The sequence below is a fragment of the Canis aureus genome, chromosome 3 (genome assembly GCF_053574225.1).
Source record: "Canis aureus isolate CA01 chromosome 3, VMU_Caureus_v.1.0, whole genome shotgun sequence".
Taxonomy (NCBI): domain Eukaryota; kingdom Metazoa; phylum Chordata; class Mammalia; order Carnivora; family Canidae; genus Canis; species Canis aureus.
In genome coordinates this window covers 88,557,538-88,575,445 of record NC_135613.1, presented here as the reverse complement: position 1 = coordinate 88,575,445, position 17,908 = coordinate 88,557,538, and the positions used below count along the sequence as shown (strand labels likewise).

General features: G+C 66.5%; 2 protein-coding genes across 6 annotated transcripts; one reads left to right on the top strand and one right to left on the bottom strand.

Annotated features, from left to right (window-relative positions):
* Nucleotides 1-6,745: 6,745 nt before the first annotated feature.
* LOC144311575 (uncharacterized) lies at nucleotides 6,746-11,090 on the bottom strand. Its single transcript, XM_077894269.1, has 3 exons — nucleotides 10,704-11,090; nucleotides 7,765-7,918; nucleotides 6,746-7,664 (listed from the first exon to the last, which is right to left on the bottom strand). The coding sequence occupies exons 1-3, from the start codon at nucleotides 10,868-10,870 to the stop codon at nucleotides 7,560-7,562; spliced, it is 426 nt and encodes a 141-aa protein (XP_077750395.1). The 5' UTR covers nucleotides 10,871-11,090; the 3' UTR covers nucleotides 6,746-7,559.
* Nucleotides 10,883-13,114, top strand: LOC144311574 (uncharacterized). Of its 5 annotated transcripts, none has more exons than XM_077894268.1 (4): nucleotides 10,883-11,684; nucleotides 11,896-12,044; nucleotides 12,301-12,424; nucleotides 12,520-13,114. In XM_077894268.1, the coding sequence occupies exons 1-4, from the start codon at nucleotides 11,234-11,236 to the stop codon at nucleotides 12,558-12,560; spliced, it is 765 nt and encodes a 254-aa protein (XP_077750394.1). In that variant the 5' UTR covers nucleotides 10,883-11,233; the 3' UTR covers nucleotides 12,561-13,114. The 5 variants fall into 5 exon arrangements, with proteins under 5 accessions (XP_077750394.1, XP_077750393.1, XP_077750391.1 ...); XM_077894267.1 differs by having other exon boundaries at nucleotides 10,906-11,684; nucleotides 12,501-13,114; XM_077894265.1 differs by having other exon boundaries at nucleotides 10,912-11,666; nucleotides 11,896-12,424.
* The last annotated feature ends 4,794 nt before the right edge of the window (nucleotides 13,115-17,908 follow it).

Sequence of the window (17,908 nt, the reverse complement as noted above, 5' to 3'; positions counted from 1 at the left end):
CAGCCAGCTTTTCTGGAGTCTGCCACAGGCCACGCTCAGACATCGGGGGTATGGTCTCACTCAGGTGTCACTAGTGTCCCTCTCGTAGAGGAGGCCACTGAGGTTTAAGGACCTTGAGGTCTCAGATCAGCAAATAGGGAGCCTGAGGTTGGAATGAAAAGACTTCGGAATGAAGATTTTTCAGAAATGGCCCTAAAACTCACACTCATTCTTGTAGTGCGTGATCCTGCTAATTCCCCCTGGGAGGGAGGGGCCGCAGGACCCCAAAGCACACCACAGGAGAGGACCCTTTCCTGGTCGTGCTCCTGGCCCCTCAATCATGTCCCGCATGGTTTTCTGAGGCATTGGGGTCCCCGGGTCCCTCAAAGTCTTAGCTCATTCCGGTATCAAGTCCAAAGACTCACCTGAGTATCCAAGTCAGATACAGCTGAGACTCAAGTAGGATCCATCCTGAGTCAAAATTCTTCTCTAGCTTGAACCTATGAGTATTCTACTCCATAAACAACAAATAGCCAAACTCTAAAATGGGCAAAGGACTTGAGCAGACATTTCTCCGAAGAAGATACACAAATGACCAAGAAGCACACGAAAGGCTTCTGACCACCACTAGTCATTAGGTAAACGGCAAACCGGAGCCTCCGTAAGGTACCATTTCCCAGTCGTTAGGATAAATGTCATCAAAAGAGAGACCTAATAAATACCGGTGAGAACGTGGAGGAACCGGAATCTGCACCGCTGGGGGAAGTGTAAAACGGTGCGGCAGGTCTATACTCGAGGAGCTGGAGGCGGGGACTGGGTCAGACACTCGCACACGCAGGTTCACGGCGGCGCGGCTCCCGACAGCCAAGGGACCGAAGCAACACAAACTATCCCTCCGTGGACGCCTGGTTCCACGCAATGGGCGCGTGCACGCACGGGTGTTATTCAGCTTTGAAGAAGGAAGGCAACTCCGCACCTGCTGCAGTGTGGAGGGACCTCGAGGACGTAACGCTGAGCGAGGTAAGCCCACCGCCACAGGACAGCCACGTGCGGCTCCACTTCTACGAGACCTAGAACAGATTCACCGACGGGAGATACAGGAAGGCGGCTGCTGGGCGGGGGGGTTGGGGGGGGGCGGGGAGGTGAGGAACCGGAGGCAGGGTTCGATGGGGCAGGGGCTCCGTGGGGATGATGAAGTCCTGGAGGGACTTCCGTGGTGCTGGTGTTCTCACCCAGTGTGAACCTACTACCCAGACACTTACAATGGTTATAATGTACATTTTTTGGATGTATATTTTGCCACAATAAAAATGATTTCATTTTTATTTTTTTAATTTTTATTTATTATTTATGATAGTCACAGAGAGAGAGAGAGGCAGAGACATAGGCAGAGGGAGAAGCAGGCTCCATGCACCGAGAACCCGACGTGAGACTCGATCCCGGGCCTCCAGGATCACGCCCTGGGCCAAAGGCAGGCGCCAAACTGCTGCGCCAAACACGCATGTTACTTAAATGCCTTTGAACTACCGATGCAGATGCAGATACTTTACATCGTCCAAAAAGCCGACTTTATGTTCCCCTTCTGCTCTGTGAATCATGGTTCTTCCACACAAGCCCTCGGTTGCCTACTCTTTTTGCAAAATGTGTCCTTCTCCGTATATTAATACCTCGTTTTGCACACGTACAAGTCCGTGCTTAAGGAAAAAGATGATGAGGGATCCCTGGGTGGTGCAGCGGTTTGGCACCTGCCTTTGGCCTGGGGCGCGATCCTGGAGATCCGGGATCGAGTCCCACGTCGGGCTCCCGGTGCATGGAGCCTGCCTCTCCCTCTGCCTGTGTCTCTGCCTCTCTCTCTCTCTGTGACTATCATAAATTAATTAATTAATTAAAAAAAAAAAGAAAAAAAAAAGAAGAAAGATGATGCCAGCCCGGGTTGCGTTTTCCGAGCACGATGTTCGATGGCAGCCCTGGGGAGAGACTAGAGTAGCGCTGGGTCCCCCCAGGTCTCCAGCGGGCGGGGACCATCCCCAGAGGGCCGCAGTCTGTCTCAGAGCCGAGCTCCCGTCTTCAGCCGGCACCCTCCTCCCCACTCCGAGTCCTCACTGTCTGGCCACGGCCGTGATCGTTCACTCGTCCCTGACGCTAGAAGGGCAGGGCTGACCACCACAACCCGGCTTTCCCTCTCACCTCCGCCAACGTGGGGAGAGATGCCGCTGGGGTGCAGAAGCTTGGGGAGCCCAGCCCCGAGCAGCCTCTGCGGGCTCCTCCCCACGTGCTGGGCCATGGCGAAGGCTCAAGGGTGAGCAGGGCCAACGAAAGGGCGAGGGTGAGCCCCGGCGCTGCGGGAGCAAGGGGGGCACGGCCCACGTGGTCACCCGTCCCCAGGGTGCGGGCCGGAACCCCCGTGCTGAGTCAGGAACCTGGGTGTCGCTGTCGAGCGTCTGCTGACGCTGGAAGTGCTCCGGGATAATTACCCTCCAAGTGCCAGGTTATTTCTGTCTCCCGCAGGAGGACACATCAGAGGGGGCACAGTCCAGAAATAGCAGAAGCAATTAGCAGGCGGGCTTCTGGGGCGTCATTAGCAGGTGCCGCTGAGGCCGGCCAGGTGAGCCTCAGCCTAGTTTCTGGGTACGGGGGAGGCGGGGGCAAGGCGTGCCCCCCAAGGCCCCCACCTGGTGCACACAGGACCACCAGCTGCTGGGGCATCTTCTCTCCCCAAGGCCCTGTGTGGACCAGGGGCTCGGGTGGGCTGAGAAAGACCCCACTGACAAAGACTGACTCACAACATGGGCTTGACACCTGGGGGACCCGGAGGGGGCTCATCGGACACTCGCCAGCCAGCGAACACAGCCCGGGCAGGTCCCAAGATACAGGTGGGGGCCCCGGGCAGGTCCCGAGATACAGGTGGGGGCCCCGGGCAGGTCCCGAGATACAAGTGGAGGCCCGGGCTCTGCTGTCAGGAGACCTGACTTCAGGCGTGGGCACTTCAGCTTCTGAGCCCGGTGGCCTTGGACAGGCCCCTGACGTCATGGACCTCTCTGCTCTTTGCTTGGAGCTCAGCAGCCCTCAGGTCGCACCATAGGTGGCGGAGGCCAGGAAGACCTGGGGGTGCTGCCTACACGCCCCCAAACTCTCGGGGGCCACCGATGTGTGCTCCACCTCCCCGGGCCCTGGCTGGCAGCCCTTGCCCGTCACCTGGGAGCCATCCCAACTGAGCCCCAAGGCCAAGCCACAGGCGTCAGGGCGCAGTCAGAGCCAGGCCGGTGCTGCTGCTGATGCCCCCGAGGAAGGGGGAGCGACACAAATGCGGGGCAGGTGCTGTGCGAGCTTGGGGTCGTCGCCAGGGCCGGGAAAAGGGTGCGGTGGGCAGCCAGAGGCGGGCACTGGGCATGTCCTCCCTGTTCTCCTCCTGGAATCAGGCGCCCCGGGGGGTGGCTAGAAGGCCCCCAGGCGGGGAGGCCGCGCAGTCTGTGTCCCCAGGGCCCAGCTCCCCAGGACACCGGGCGAGTGCAAGGTGCCCAGCAGCGTCACCCCCCCCGCCACGCGGCTCAGGGACGCGGCGCCCCCGGCCAGGAGGTGACCCCGGGGGCTGCCTGGAGGCGGCTCCCCCGAGACTTCAGCTTTCCCGGAGCCTCCTCGCCCGGGGCCAGGGCGGACCCCTCGCTCCCACCCGGCGCCTGCCCTGGCGGCCCAGCCCCAGGGCACGGGGGCCCGCCCGGCTCTCGGCACCGTCCGCTGGGGCCCAGCAGGGGTGGAGCGTCACCCGCCCTGCGCCCGAGCAGGGGTGCAGCGTGCCGAGCCCCGGCGGCTCCGCGGAGGACTCCGGGCTCCCCTGGCGCACCTGCTCCAGCTCCTGCGGGGCAGGTGGCTGCCCGGATCCGTGCGCTCATGGCTCCCGCCCCCCCCCCGCCCCCGGCCCTGCAGGGGCCCGCCCCCCGCCCCCCTGCCTCACTGGAGGCTCCGCGCAGGGTCACCGGGTGTGCCCTGTCGCCACCCTGTCTCCACTGCAGCCAACCGAGGCTCCCGCCCAGGTAGCGACCAACGGCCGCGTGATCGTCCCCGCCCGAGCGCCCTGGGCACGCGGGGCCCCGCCGGGAGCTGGACGCAAAGCCCGTTCCCTGGCGCCCTGGCTCCGCTGCCCCGTCCGGGAAGGGGCCGTCCCGCCGACCTCCCGGGAGCCGTGGGGGGGGACACAGCGAAGGACTATCCGCCCCGCAGCGTGGCCCCTAGGCCTCCGGGACGGCTGAGCGCGGAGCCCGAACTCCCGGCCCTCGGTCGAGCCCGGCCCCACTGCCCGCCCAGGCCCGGAGGCCGCTGCGCCGAGGTCCTCCCCGCGCGTCAAGCCGGCGTCGGGCAGGCCCTGCGCACTGTCCGCCCGCGGGCCACGGAGGTCCGCCCGCCCGGCAGTGCACTGTCCTTCCTCGCGAGGCGGCTTCGCGGACGACGGCAGGTGGGCAGGTGGGCAGGTGGGCAGGTGGGCAGGCGGGAACCCGGCGCGGAGCAGGGACGCGAAGGCCCTGGGCCCGAGGCCTCCGCAGCCCGCCGGCCCCCGCCCAAGCGGGGCGGCCCCTCCCAGGGCGACCTCCCAGGGCCGCACACCCGGGCCACAGCCCTGCCCCGACGCCGGGGTGCGGGGCGCGCACATCCCTGCGCCGGGAGGACCGGGGCCCCGTGTCCTGCACGTCCTGCCGCCCGTGTCCGTCCGCGTGTCCTGCCGCGCGTGTCCATCTGTGTCCTGCCGCGTGTCCGTCCGCGTGTCCTTCCGCGGGGCGCGTGCAGCTCGCTCACGCGGGTGGACGTGCCGCGGCCGGGGGTCTTCAGGGCGAGGACTGCCGGCAGCTCGGAAGCCCCGGGAGCGTGGGCGTCGGCGCCGCGAGGTGTGTCCGAGCCAATCCGCATCGGGATTCGAAGCGCGACGCGGGGAGGCGGCGGGGAGGCGGCGCTGCCTTCAGAGCTCCTCCGAGTCTCCACTTGGGGCTCGTCCCGCGCGCCCCCGCCTCTCCGTGCCCTGCGCCCCCGCAGCCAGCGCGCAGGGCCACCCCCGCCGGAGGAGCAGCGGCCCCGCGGGTGTCGGGGGCTCCCGCCGGGAAGGGCCAGGGGCGGCCGGGCACACTGGCCACTGCTGCTCGCCGCGCGGAGGCCGCGCGTGGGGGCCGGGCGGCGGGCAGCGGTCAGGGACGGCCGCGCGGCCCACGCGGACACGCAGGCCGCCCCTCGCGTCTCCCCCTCCGGACGCCACTTCCACGGTGAGCCCCGCCCCGGCGGCCCCACCACCGTCAGAGGCCCCCATCCAGGGCTCAGGCTGCCCCGTGTGACCCAGGGCGCACCGGCGTCCAGTCCACAGCGGTCACCAGCCTGGGGGGTGGTGCGCGTGGGAAGACGGGCCCGCACAGGTGACCCCGCAGGCCGACCTGTCCTACGTGTGGCTTTTGACCCCCCGAGGGCTCTCAGGGCAGGTAGGCGCCCAGGACACAACGCCAGCCCTCTGTCCCTGGGAGGCCGCACGGTGGCCGTGTCCCCTCGAACAAGTCCAGAGGCTTTCGTGAGCGTTCTTGGCTTGGCCAAAGGTGCCCAGACGCCAGTGGGCCTCGGGGTGCTCGGCAGCTTGCCAGTCCCCCAGGAGGTTCCCCTGCAGCAGGCCGCCGGAGGGGGGGGCAGGAGCAAGTGCATGTGCCACGAGCCCCCACGTGGTGCTGGTGCTGCGGCTCGGGAACCACACTAGCCCGGGAGCTCCCAACGCGGCTCCGTGGGGTGGCCCGGGACGGCGGACGGGGCGGGGGTCATGGGGCACGGTCCGGCCGCCCTCCCCAGGAGCCACCATGCCACGTGGGGAGACGGTGACGCGGTGGCTGGGCAGTCCCCGAGCTCGGCCCGAGGGTGCTGTGCTGTGCTGTGCCCTGTGCTGGCCGCGCCTTCACCTTTCCTTCTCTCGGGCCCTTGGAGATGGGGGTGCTCAGCAGGACGGCAGCCTCACTCCCGCTCTGCACTCCCCTGGGGGAGGCCGAAGGAAAGTCCTTATTTAAGTAGGTTTCAGAGACTCGCGGTTAATTTGTGGGGCGGGCAGGTGTATGCTGCTGGCACGGTCCTGCATGTCGGGGGCCCTGCCCTCCAAGAGCACGCGCACACCCTCGGGCCTGAGGGGAAAAGACTGATGGTCGCCATCCCCCATTCCAGATGGAGGCCCCGACTGCACCAACCCGACGCTCACGACAGCCACCCCTCTCCGCACTCCCCAGGCCTTCCCCCACAAGGCCAACGGTGATGGATCTGCCCCCCACAGCCCTGCACCGTCCAAAGCCTCCACCGGCATCGGCCCGCCCATCGTCACCACCGGCTGATGACACGGGTCCCATCCTTGGCTGTGTGTTCAGGAACAGGGACACAAGCACAGACAGGCAAAGGGACCGGCCCCACGTCACAGCAGCAGCAGCAGGCAGGGTCTCAAGTGGACCCCTGTCCAGCCTCTGGCACAGCGCTGTCATTCCGCGTCTCGCTCATGGCCCACAGCGATTGGCCACAGGTGCCAACTCGGGCCGGCCCACCCCAGAGGTGGGTGGGGTCCGAGGCCCACATCTCGGGATGCCTGAGGCAGGCCCATGCTCACCGGCCGATACCAGGCAGGGGGCTGGCATCGAGCCCCAGGCGGGTGCTGGACGACAGCACCTGAGGCTCCCAACCCCACCCCCGACCCTGCCCCGGGATGCTCAGCACCCCCCTGCCCCCTCCCAGGATGCTCAGCACCCCCTCCGCCTCCCAGCATGGGGGCCCTTTTCCGGAGCGCACAATCCAGAAGTAGGAGGGGAGGAAAGACCCAGAATCTGCTGCTGCCGCCGTCCGTTCCACTGCTCAGTCTCCCCGAGCTGCACCACTGCCAGGTGGGTCCCACCCGGGGTCCCACCCGGGGCTCCGGCCCGGCTCAGGGAGCCCTCCGTCCCGCGGCCCACACACCCGGGGTGCTGTGCCTCCAGGGCACCTGTCACGAAACCATTGGGTTCCTAGAAGCCACTGACTGTCGTTCCAACAGGACTGCACCCCACCACCCCCCACACCATCGTTCCCGGGCTCCTGAGGGCCTGGGGGACATCCGAAGCTGGGGTCGGGGGGCAGGCAGGGCCGGGCTGGCGGCGGCTGGGGGGGGGGATGACAGGGGCGCTGGGCAGCACCTCGCCACTTGGAGCCCCCCCACAGAGCACCCCTCATCCCCAGCAGCATGTGCAGGGACGCAGCCCCGACTTGTCGAGGGGAAGGGCGGAGAGGAGCTGACCCGTCCCTCCTTGTGCCCCTGGGCCCTGCTCGCTCGCCCGCAGGGCCCGGGCTCCATGCAAGGGGGAGGAGGGCAGGCTGCAGACGCAGGGCTGGGGGCCGTCTGTGCAGCCGCCGGGAGGGGGGGGTGACGCCAGAAGGGGTGGAGGAGGCGCCGTATGCTTGGCGGGCTCCTGGCTCGCCGGTTGTCAACGACTGCTTTCCTGGGGACTCTGGTCGCTCCAGGAAGCTGCAGTGAGACGCCCGTCTGTCGTCAGGGCGCCGAGCGAGCCAAGACTCTTCCCGCGTGGGCTCAGGGAGCCCTGGAAGCCGGTCTCTCAGCCGCCCGCAGATGTCACCTGCCCCACTGCCAGCTGCCCCACAGGGGAACGGGAATGGGGCCTGGGCTGGAAGAACTGCATGTGGGGGGGCGAGGGAGCCTCCTGCACAGACACGGGGTCGGGGTCAGAGCAGACGGGCCACGGGCCCGCCCGCCGTTGGGACAGGACAAGGGGTCAGCCCTGCAGCCCGAGGGCCTCTCACCTTGGACGTTCCTGCACAGAGGCCTCGGGAGGAGGGCGGGTGTTTCCACGAGACTCCGTGACACCGAGCCAGAGCCGATGCTGGTCCATTCAGGAAGACAGACGCTGACAGGATGCAGTTCTCACGGGGAAATGACAATCTGCTGGCCCGGGACCTGAGAATGCGGTCACCCACCAGGGCCCAGGGCGGGAGGGGAGGTGTGCGTCAGGGGGCTCTTGCTCCAGGCCACCAGGAGGCTCCTTCCACCATGAGCCCCAGCTCCCCACCCTCCCGTCCTGGGGTCCCTGGCCGCGCCTCTGGCTGGTCACTGGGGCACCCAGCAGGGAGAGACGTCGCGCCCGCGACACCTGAGCACGTGCACTGTGCGAGCTGCAGGCCCCTGGAAAAGAGATGCAGGCCGTGCAACATGGGGCAGTGCTGAGGCCTGTGTGCCATCCCCGCCAGGCCAGGGCCCCCACCCGGGGGGGAGGGGGTCCCAGGTGAGGGCAGGGACGGACCAGCACCGGGAACAGGCTGTGGTGAGGGGCGCCACAGCAGCACGGGTCCCAGATTCCCAAAGAAAGACCACGCCAGCACCTCTGCCATCCTCCCCCATCAGAGGCGCACCGTCTGCCCTGGGGTGAGACCCCGAGGGGCCTGCGGCCAGGGGCTGAGCCTCCCCTCCCCGCACAGACCAGGCTCTCGGTGCAGAAGGGGGCGGGAGGGCAGCCCGGATGGCCCAGCGGATCAGCGCCACCTTCGGCCCAGGGCATGATCCTGGAGACCCAGGATCGAGTCCCGCATCAGGCTCCCTGCATGGAGCCTGCTTCTCCCTCTGCCTGGGTCTCTGCCTCTCTATGTGTGTCTCTCATGAATAAACAAATAAATAAAATTTTTTAAAAAGAGAGAGAGAGAGAGAAAAGAATGGAGGTGGGAAGGCAGGTAGAGGGGAGGGAGGAGGAGGGGAGAAGAGGGGGGGAGGGGGAGAGGGGATGGAGGGAGGGAAGGGAGGGGAGAAGACAGAGGGGAGAAGGACGGTGGGCCCCCCCCCCCCCCCCCCGCGCAGCACTTGCGGTGGCTCAGGGCCTGGGCGGGTCCCTAGCTCACCCCATCACCGGGAGGCGCTGCAGCTCGGCCTTGGCCCCTCGGGGAAGACCAGCAAGGAGCCTCCACACAACAGGGCCTCGAAAACGCAGCCCGGGTGGAGAAGGCGGGGAGGCCCTTGCACCGGCGGGACCACCAGGGGAGGAGAAAGGGTCCCCAGCGGCCCTCCCAGCCCGGGCCTCCGACTCCGCCCCTGGGTGACAGGGACTCAGTCTGCAGCTGTTGTCGCTCCAGCGAAGGCCCGTCTGTTCCCGGGGAAGAGCCGCGTGTCTGTCTTCACGGGTCGCCCGTTCTTTGGGGCCCTTGGTCTTACTTATTTTGTAGGAGCTCTTGGTAGAGAAACTGACCTTGCTCTGAGGTCAGTTGTTAGTTGTTTGGCTTTACTTGTGGTGGGTTTGGTTGTGCGGCATTTTTAACTATTTTTTATGTAGCCCGGCTTATCCAGATTTTATTTCATGATTTCTTGGCATGGCTTTTTTGTGTTTCTGTTTTTTTGGTTTTTTTTTCCTAGAAAAGCCTCTCCGGCTCTGAGACCGTCGATGATTCTCCCAGTTACTACATGGATCGTTTTTCGTCCACGTCTAGATTCCTGACCCACATGGAACATGCCCTAATTTGAGATGCCTGCTGATGTCCCATGTCTGGAGTTAACAGTAATTTTCTCTGGGTTGACGTCATTGTTCCAAGCTACTGAACGGCCCACCTGCTTTCCCAGTAGTTTAAGAACGGAAGCCTGTGCAGAAGCCTGCGCCCCGTGCTCTGAACGTCCTTACCCACCCGGCCCCATTCCTGGACTCTGCCTCCTGTCCCACTGGCCTCGCTAACCGTCCAGGAACCACCACCACACGTTGTGTCTGCTAGTTTCAGTCGGTCGCTCCAGCCCTCGTCACCTCCCCGTGCGCACGTCTGTTTGGGAGTTTCCTGAGCTGTTTCTGCTGCTTTCTTTTCCTGTGTGAGTTTTACCATCAGCTTGTCTAATTCCAGAACAAATCATGTTGCTGTTCATTTGGGGATCACATTAAATTTATAGATTAATTGGGCAGAATTGAATTCATCCGAGGTCCACGATCTAAATCATTTAGGAAATACACACAGCTGCTAATTGACTTAGATGCATCTCCTTCAGACGTCGGGGTTCCAGGAAGAGCCACCCGGAGGTCGCAGTGGGGGCTAACCCGGCAGCCCTGGGGACCCCCAGGACCTAAGGGCTTGCGCCTTCCTCCTCTGCCCTCCCCGCGGCCAGCTCCCCTCGAGGTCGGCTGCACCTGAGGCAGCAGGTGGCAGCTGGGGCTGGAAGGGGGCAGGAGGGTGGTGAAGGTGGCACGGGCACCTCCCGCTTGGCAGGAGCGCTCCGGCACGTGCACCAACAAGCATCACCAGCCCGTCTGAAGGGTGGTTTCTGCAGGGCACTGGGAAGCATCGTCTTCCCGCTCACGTGCGCCGCCACCGCGAATAAAGTGAGATCTCTTTTAACGAGAATAAAGGAGGAAAGCGTTGGGGCAGCCCACAGCCTGTGCCACCCGGGCCTTGGTCCTCTGCTCGCCGCCTGCGCACCCTTCCCGCTGCTCCCGTCCAGGTCAACGACAGTGGTTCCAGGTCCAAGAGTCGGCTTCTCCTGCGTGTTGCGCCCACGCGGCCGTTCACCATGTCAGCCGCATCGCTCCCTCTTCGAGGTGCCCGGTGCTGCAGTGCGGACCGCGCTCCTTGATCTCCTCCGGGCCCCCCGGCTGCCCAGGCCTCCCGTCCTGGCTCCCCACGGAGTCCACGCACCCCCGTGGCTGTGCGAGCCGAGGGGGCCTCGCAGTGCAACGCGCAGCCCCTGCACCTGCAGGGAGGGCCAGCCTCGCCGGGCTCACCTGCCTGGGGCAGCGGGGACCGCCCACGGGGGCCACTTGGCCAGCGCCCCTCGGTTTCTCGTAGGGAAACCCGCACCTTGCCCGCGGCCTCCGAGCGCAGCAGCAGGAAGACGTGTGCGCGAGGCCTGCGCGGGGCTGCGTGGGCGCGCGGGGCCGGCGGGCTGCATCCCTGGCGGAGAAGCGCGGCGGGACGTCCCCGGAGGGCCGCGCTCGGCGGGAGGTTCCCGACGCTGCCCGGCGCTGCAGGAGGCCGCCACCCGCCGGCACGACACGCGCGGCTCCGTCCGCTTCCACTCGGGTGACCCTGGAGAAACCACAGGCCGTGAAGGTCGTTCCCAGGGGCCGAGGGAACGCCGGGCGGTGACAGAAACGGTCTCTACCTCGCCTGGTCGCTATCCCGGCGGGCCCGGTGGTGGTCACGGCGCTGCACACACCTGGCTGAGCCCCGACGGCCTCACACCTGCTCCCGCAGCACACGTGCACCCCCGCCGGGACGCGCCCGGAGCACCAAGCGCAGGCCCCTCGTCTACATGGCACCTGCGCTCCCAGAGCTCCACTGCGGAAAACCACCTGGGAACCATCTCCACCACCCGTTTCCCACGCCTTCCGCTAACCCGCGGTCCGTGCCCGGCCTGCCCGCAACCGGCCGCTTCGCACGCCTGCGCTGGAGCCCGCGCATCGGGTCTGCACTGCGCCTGCGCTGGAGCCCGCCCATCGGGTCAGCACTGCACCTGCGCTGGAGCCCGTGCATCGGGTCAGCACTGCGCCTGCGCTGGAGCCCGCGCATCGGGTCTGCACTGCGCCTGCGCTGGAGCCCGCGCATCGGGTCTGCACTGCACCTGCGCTGGAGCCCGCGCATCGGGTCTGCACTGCACCTGCGCTGGAGCCCGCCCATCGGGTCAGCACTGCACCTGCGCCTCCTCCGGGACTCCAGGCCCCCTCGCCGCCCGGCGTGGAACACACGTAGGGGCCCCTTCTCAGGTGCGCCGGGTGGCCCGTGGCCTTCCCGTGGCGCAGCACCAAGTGCAAGCCTCCCGGCCTCGTGCGGCCCGGCCTCTTCCTCCGTTGACGCTGCGGCCCGGCACCACCCGGGGCTCCGGCTCTGCTCTCCCCCGCACCGCCTGCCCCTCCGCCCTCCGGGCAGGTGCGTGGCCCTCTGGCGCGTGCTCGCTTTGTCTGGTTTTCCACGCAGGTGTCCCCGCGGCTGTCCCCGCGGCCTCTCTCGGCTCCTCCTCTGCTTTATGCTCCCGCCTGGACCTTGCCGTTACCGAGATCGGTTCCCGCGGTTGGCCTGCCGCTGCCTCCCCCCAGCGCGTGGGCTCACCCAGGGCAGGTGTCCCGGTGAGCGCGCCCGCTGCGCCGAGGCCGAGCCTCCCTCCCTCCCGTAGGTGGGGCCGCACCCAGGTCCCCTCCTCTCCTTCGTCCGCTCCCTCCGCCCCTGCTTGCAGCCTCACCCACAGCCACGGGAGGAGGTGCCCGGCTCCCCAGCGCCCCGGCCGGGCGTCCTCGTGCGCCCCAACACCCCGTCGGTGCGCGCGTGGGCACGCAGCCCGATGCCGAGGCTGCCGGGGCACCGACCCTCCCAACGCCTCCCCAGGCCCAGTCCGGGCGCCCCGAGCCTGGCGTCCAGATGCATCCTGCAGCCCCGTTTCCAAGGATATTTGGAGGAAAACGACACAGGCTGAGCGAATGGCGCTGCGGCAAGCGGAGCTGCCTCCGCGGTGGGAGCCCGGGCTGGCTCAGCCAGGCGCTGTGCGGAGGGCGGGTGCGGGTCTCCTCGTCCATTTACATGTTCAGTGGCTAATTCACTGCACAGATACAGGTGCTCCACCTGCCGAAGCAGCTCAGGCCAAGTGAGGAGCAGGGACAGCCCAGCTTCAAGCACGAGGAAGCGTGGCCAGTGCCCCCCCACCCAGCAGGGCCTCTTCCCAGGACCGGCCATCGGGCTGTGCGGCCCGGCCCTGTGTCACCTGCAGCCCCACCGCAGGCCGAGCCCCCCTCCCCAGCCCTCCCGAGTGTCCACCGCAGCCGGCCACTGTCCCCTCCCCATGTCGCCTGAGCCTGGCGTGGGCAGTCCCGACTCTCCCGCTCCCACCATCGTGAGGACCTCAGGAGAGCTGCCGCAGGAGCCAGGGTGGTGCTACCGTGGGAGCGGGGAACAGCCTGGACCCGCTTCCCACCTCCCCCTGCAGGAGCCCACTCCCCGCCCGGTGCTGCCCCAGAACCTGGCCTGCTGCTCCCTGGACACCCATTACTCAGGCCGGAGAACCAACTGGGAAGAAGGTCTCTCCCGTTTGGCCCTGGGCGGGGCCTCCCTGCCTCCATCCCCAGGCCCGGTGCCCAGGGGAGGGCCCAGCAGGTGCCCACCCTCCCCGTTCATTCCTTGCGCTGAATAAAACATTACTCACAGATCAACCGGGCAGTTTTAAGTGAACAACCATTTTCATCTGTTTTAAATTTTCATGGGTACTTTTCTAAAGAACAAGTACGTTGTTAATAATTGAAGGGAATGAGACCTTGTTAATCTCTCTGTATTTTAATAAGGTCCTACTGTGCCCCCGCCATTTATATTTAAAACAGCTTCATTTCTCCCTCCTGTTTCCTTTGAGGGGAGTGGGGGGCGGGCAGCAGGGGCCCCGAGGCGTCTTTCCTTCTGAAAAGAGCCTTGGGAGCTGGTCTCGGGTCCAGGGCGAGCCCGGGGAGGCCTCAGGGAGCAGGGCCTTCGTGGTCCCCCCCGCCAAGCAGCACCAAGGGTTGGGTGGTCCAGTTGGCAGAAACAGACCCGACGGGACGTCGACAGCGACAGCAGCAGGAACTGGCCAAGGGGAAGACCTGGTAGCAGGGGGATGCCCGCGGGAACCAGGGCGCCCCCCTTTCACTCCCGAGCGGCCCGAGGTGCGGGTGCCCTGCATGTCCTGAGCCATGACCCTCGCGGCCACCTCCCAGGGTAGGTGCTAATGTCGTCCCCACCTGACACCGCAAACAGAGGCGTCTGTACACGTAGGCAGCAACACAGCGGGGATTGGGACTTGGCTGCGCGGGGTGGGCAAGGCCTGGGCCTCAGACGACATGCGGCACATCTGCCCGGCACCGGGGCGTGGGGTCCCCAGGCCAGGCCCAAGGTGACACCCTCCGCACCCTCGGGAGCCTGTGCGTACCCAACTGCACTGCGCCCTCCATCCTCTGTGGCTGGAAGGGACGTGCCCCAGGGGACGCTGGTGGGGGCCCCGAAGGTGACAGTCCCGGGAGGGGAGCTGCTCGGGTGGCCCCTCGAGGGAGTGGCTTCATGCCCCGAGCTGTTAGGTCTCGCTGGCTGGGGGCGTGGGACAGCTCCGCATGTGCGCCCTGGGGTCGCCCCAAGGCTCAGTGCTCCGCGTGCTGCACCGGCTCCGCCCTGCGGGGCACGGGAGGGTCACGGCAGGGCTCCGCCGCGTCCCCTGAGCGCCCACCCGCGGGGAGCCACCCTGTGCACGCGCACCTGGGCCTGGGCCAGTCTCCCCACGCGCGGCCCGCGCTCCTGCTGCCCGAGGACAGAGCCGACCCAACACGGGGAGGGGGCCTCACTCACGCGGGCCCGCAGGGACTCCACTGTCCTCGAGCAGATGGAGCGTGGCAGGGCCACGGGGCTCCTCCAGGCCCGCCCTCTTCCCGCCCTCACCTGTCCTGGGGCACTCTGACCCGCGGGCCCTGCCTCATGTGACACGGGCTCCGGGAACCCCCGGGCAGGGTCCGAGTGGCCTGGGTCCTCCCTGTCCATGCCCCCGCGGGAGGCCCCAGACCGCGGTGAAGCCGCCCCTCCCGTCGGTGGCCTTGGAGCCCAGGGCTGCCCGCTGCCGCCATGGCCACGCTGTGTCCCTGACACTCCCCGCGTCCCCGAAGGTGACGGGACCCGGACGGAGGACCTTCAGGCAGCGGCCAAGGTACTGGCCCCTGAGCGGGCCCCACAGCCCCTTGTGGCGGGTGTCACGGGAGGAGGAGACGGAAGGCTGCGGGGCCGCCCGCCCAGGACAGAGCTTCAGAGCCCAGAGGACGCACCTGTGGGGTGAGCCCCGCTGGGGGCTGCCACAGCCCTGACCCCACGGACACCCAGGGTGGCAGCCTGCACATGGGGAAGCCCTGCCCCACAGTCCCCCGCAGCGCAGCCCGCACCTCGGCCTTCTCCAGCCACCTCTCTGCCCCCCCACACACACCCGCCTGACTTGGCACCTCAGCCCCCAAGGGCCTGTGGACTGCCCCAGAGGGGCCGCGGGTCTCCTGACCAGCCCCTGGCTGGCCACGTCCACCCACGCGTGCACACATGTGCGCATCCCTGTGCATATGCTGTGTGCGCGTGTGTACACGCATGTGTGTGCTGTGGCTGTGTGTGTGCATGCATGCATGTGTGTGCGCACGTGTGGCTGTGCATGTGTGTGCATGTGAGTGCATGCATGTGTGTGCACGTGTGGCTGTGCATGTGCATGCATGTGTGTGCACATGTGGTGGTGCATGTGCGTGCATGCATGTGTGTGCACGTGTGGCTGTGCATGTGCATGTGTGTGCATGTGTGGCTGTGCGTGTGCATGCATGTGCGTGCATGAATGTGTGTGCACACATGTGGCTGTGCATGTGCGTGTGTGTGCATGCATTTGTGTGCGCGTGTGTGCATGCGTGTGTGCACATGGGCTGTGTGTATGCATGCCTGTGCATGCATGTGCGACGGTGCATGTGTGCGTGCGGCCGTATGCCCAGGAATCTCTCGGCTCTGTCTTCCACCCGCCGCCCCGAGCAGGCTCGTACCTGGACTCCAACTCTGAGGCTGGAGGGGCTCAGGCTCCCCTTAGTCCATGCGCCTGACCTTACAGATGGGGAAGCCGCGTCCGGGAGGACGACGTGAGCAGCCTGGTTGGGGACACAGCGATGGTGACCCCAGGCCACACACCTGAGCTGTGGCTCCTGAGGGTGAGCTGGGCCGTGGTTTCCCCGTCTCCTACGGCCTGTCACCGTGGACAGCCGTGTCCCTCCCCTTCGCAGCCCCCTCTGCACACAAGGTGCCCGCCAGCGCTGGCGTCGCGCAGGGGTACACGCAAGAGCACCAGCCGCCGCAAGCTCCCCCTGGGTACCCAGGTGCCCCCGTGATACGTGAGAACCCACGCCTGGCCGCTACACGTTTACACACAGGGTTGTGTTGCTCAGTTCACCTCCATCTCCCCCACTGGACGGAAAGGGCCCTGAGAGCAAAGAAAGCCTCGGGGCTGCTCCCTGGTCCCGGCAGCTCCTCACACACAGTAGGTCTTCAATGGGCACTGGCTGAATGAGCAGAGGCGCGCGTGTACAAGCACACACAGCCGTGCACGCGGTCACGGCCTGCTCCGCCCCTGCAGGAAGGGACCATCCTAGGCGGGGAAAGCATTTCCCTGAGGGCTTTGCTGTTTGCACCTGCACCACCTGGGCTGAGCCGTGGGGGTGATCCGTAGGGTCGAGAGCCAGCGGTGACGTGACAGCTGGGCCCCCGATGGCAGGGGGGCACTGCCCTGGGACAACAGGGTGTGCGTGGGCCCCGGGGCAGGGGGTGGGCTTCCCCCGAGGCCCCCAAGCCTCTCAACGACGGAGGCCTGAACACAACTGCTCCTGGGTTGGAGCCCACGGCGGCTTGGAACAGCCAGGGCTTTCACCGCCCGCGTCCCAACCCGGGAAGCGGACGCGAGACAAAGCGTGGCGGCCGCCTCTCCCCCCAGCACCACACTCAGGCCTGGGCCACGCCGGGAGGCAGCGCTGCTCGGGCCCTGGCACTGCAGCCAGCCCGGCACCAGCTCCAGGCTGCTCCTTGGCCGCGGGACTCAGCTCGAGGCCTTCTCCAGCCCCAGGAGCCGCTCGCGGCACTGGCGGTGTTCCCCACCCTCCTCCTGGGGCCGCCACCCGAGACACCCGAGCCCGACTGCCTGAATCCCTAACTCCCTCTCCCGGGTGCGTGGGCTGCAAGCCCAAGATGGAGGTGCAGCGGGGCCGCCTCTCGGGGAGGCCCCCCTCCCGGCTCACGGCTGCCGTCTTTGGTCAAGTCCCCACAGATGGTTCCTCGGTGAGGAACACCAGGCCCTTGGGTCAAGGCCCCACTCTTAGCTTTAATCACGTCCCTAAAAGTCCTCTCCCTCCACGTAGTCACGTGAGGGGTCAGGGTTCCGACGTGCGAATTTTGAGGGGACACAGTTCATTCCCTAATGTATGTGCCATACACAGGGCCCGGCCCCTGCCACATGGTGCTCCGGGCTCCGGCCGGGACACAGTAGGTCCCGCCCTCCCTGACACCCCACTCCGATCACGGGGGGTGGTGAGCAAGTAAATGTTGAATTTTGGAGAAAGGCTAGTGCCCCGGAGAAGGTCACAAGAGAGAAAAAGGAGAAAGAAAATCCCCAGGTGGGCAGGTGGGCACGCGGGGGGCACAGGGCGGCTGATGGGCCCCGGGCAGGCAGTGGGGTGGCAGGGGGGCGGGCATGCGGGTGGAAGCCTCCACTCACGTGGGTCCCCGGGTCTCCGCGCCCATGAGGTACCACCAACAGCCCCACATGTTTCACCATCAGCGAAATGCACCGAGGGCCATCAGGCAGGGCACGGCGGAGTCCTGCTGACGGAGTCCTGTCTGCATCCTGACGGCCGTGTGGCCCCTGGCACTTCTGCGGCTGCGGCTCCGCTGGGACCGGCAACTGCCCACTGCCACCCAGCGGGGCTCAGGCCCGGGCCCCTGTCGGGCAGGCTGGGAGCTCAGCTTGGAGGACAGACCTGCACCACAGCCGTGCTCTTGCGCCCACAAGCCCCATGACCCCGGTGCCCATGAGCCCCATGTCCTGGTGCCCGCGAGCTGCACGACCCGTGGCCCAGTAGCTCCACGACCCCACCGAACCCACCGAGCCCTTCTGCGTCTCAGTCTCCCAGTCTGTAAGGGGAACAGGAACAGTCCTCCCTGCACGGGCCGTTGCAAGGACCAAACACGGTGGCGAAAACAATTAGTAAACCGACGGTACAAAGTAATGACTCAAAAGCAGGATAGCTGCGTCATCCCTGTCGCGTGTTCACCATCATGCTGACCCGCAGGCCCCGGGGTATCCTGAGGCTCCAGGCAGCGCTCCGGAAGCACGGAGAACACCGGTGCAACCCTCTTCCCGTCACTGTCACGACTGCTGTCGCCATCCTTGAGCTAGTCTCTGTCATCCCCCCCTCCCTCCAACGCTCCC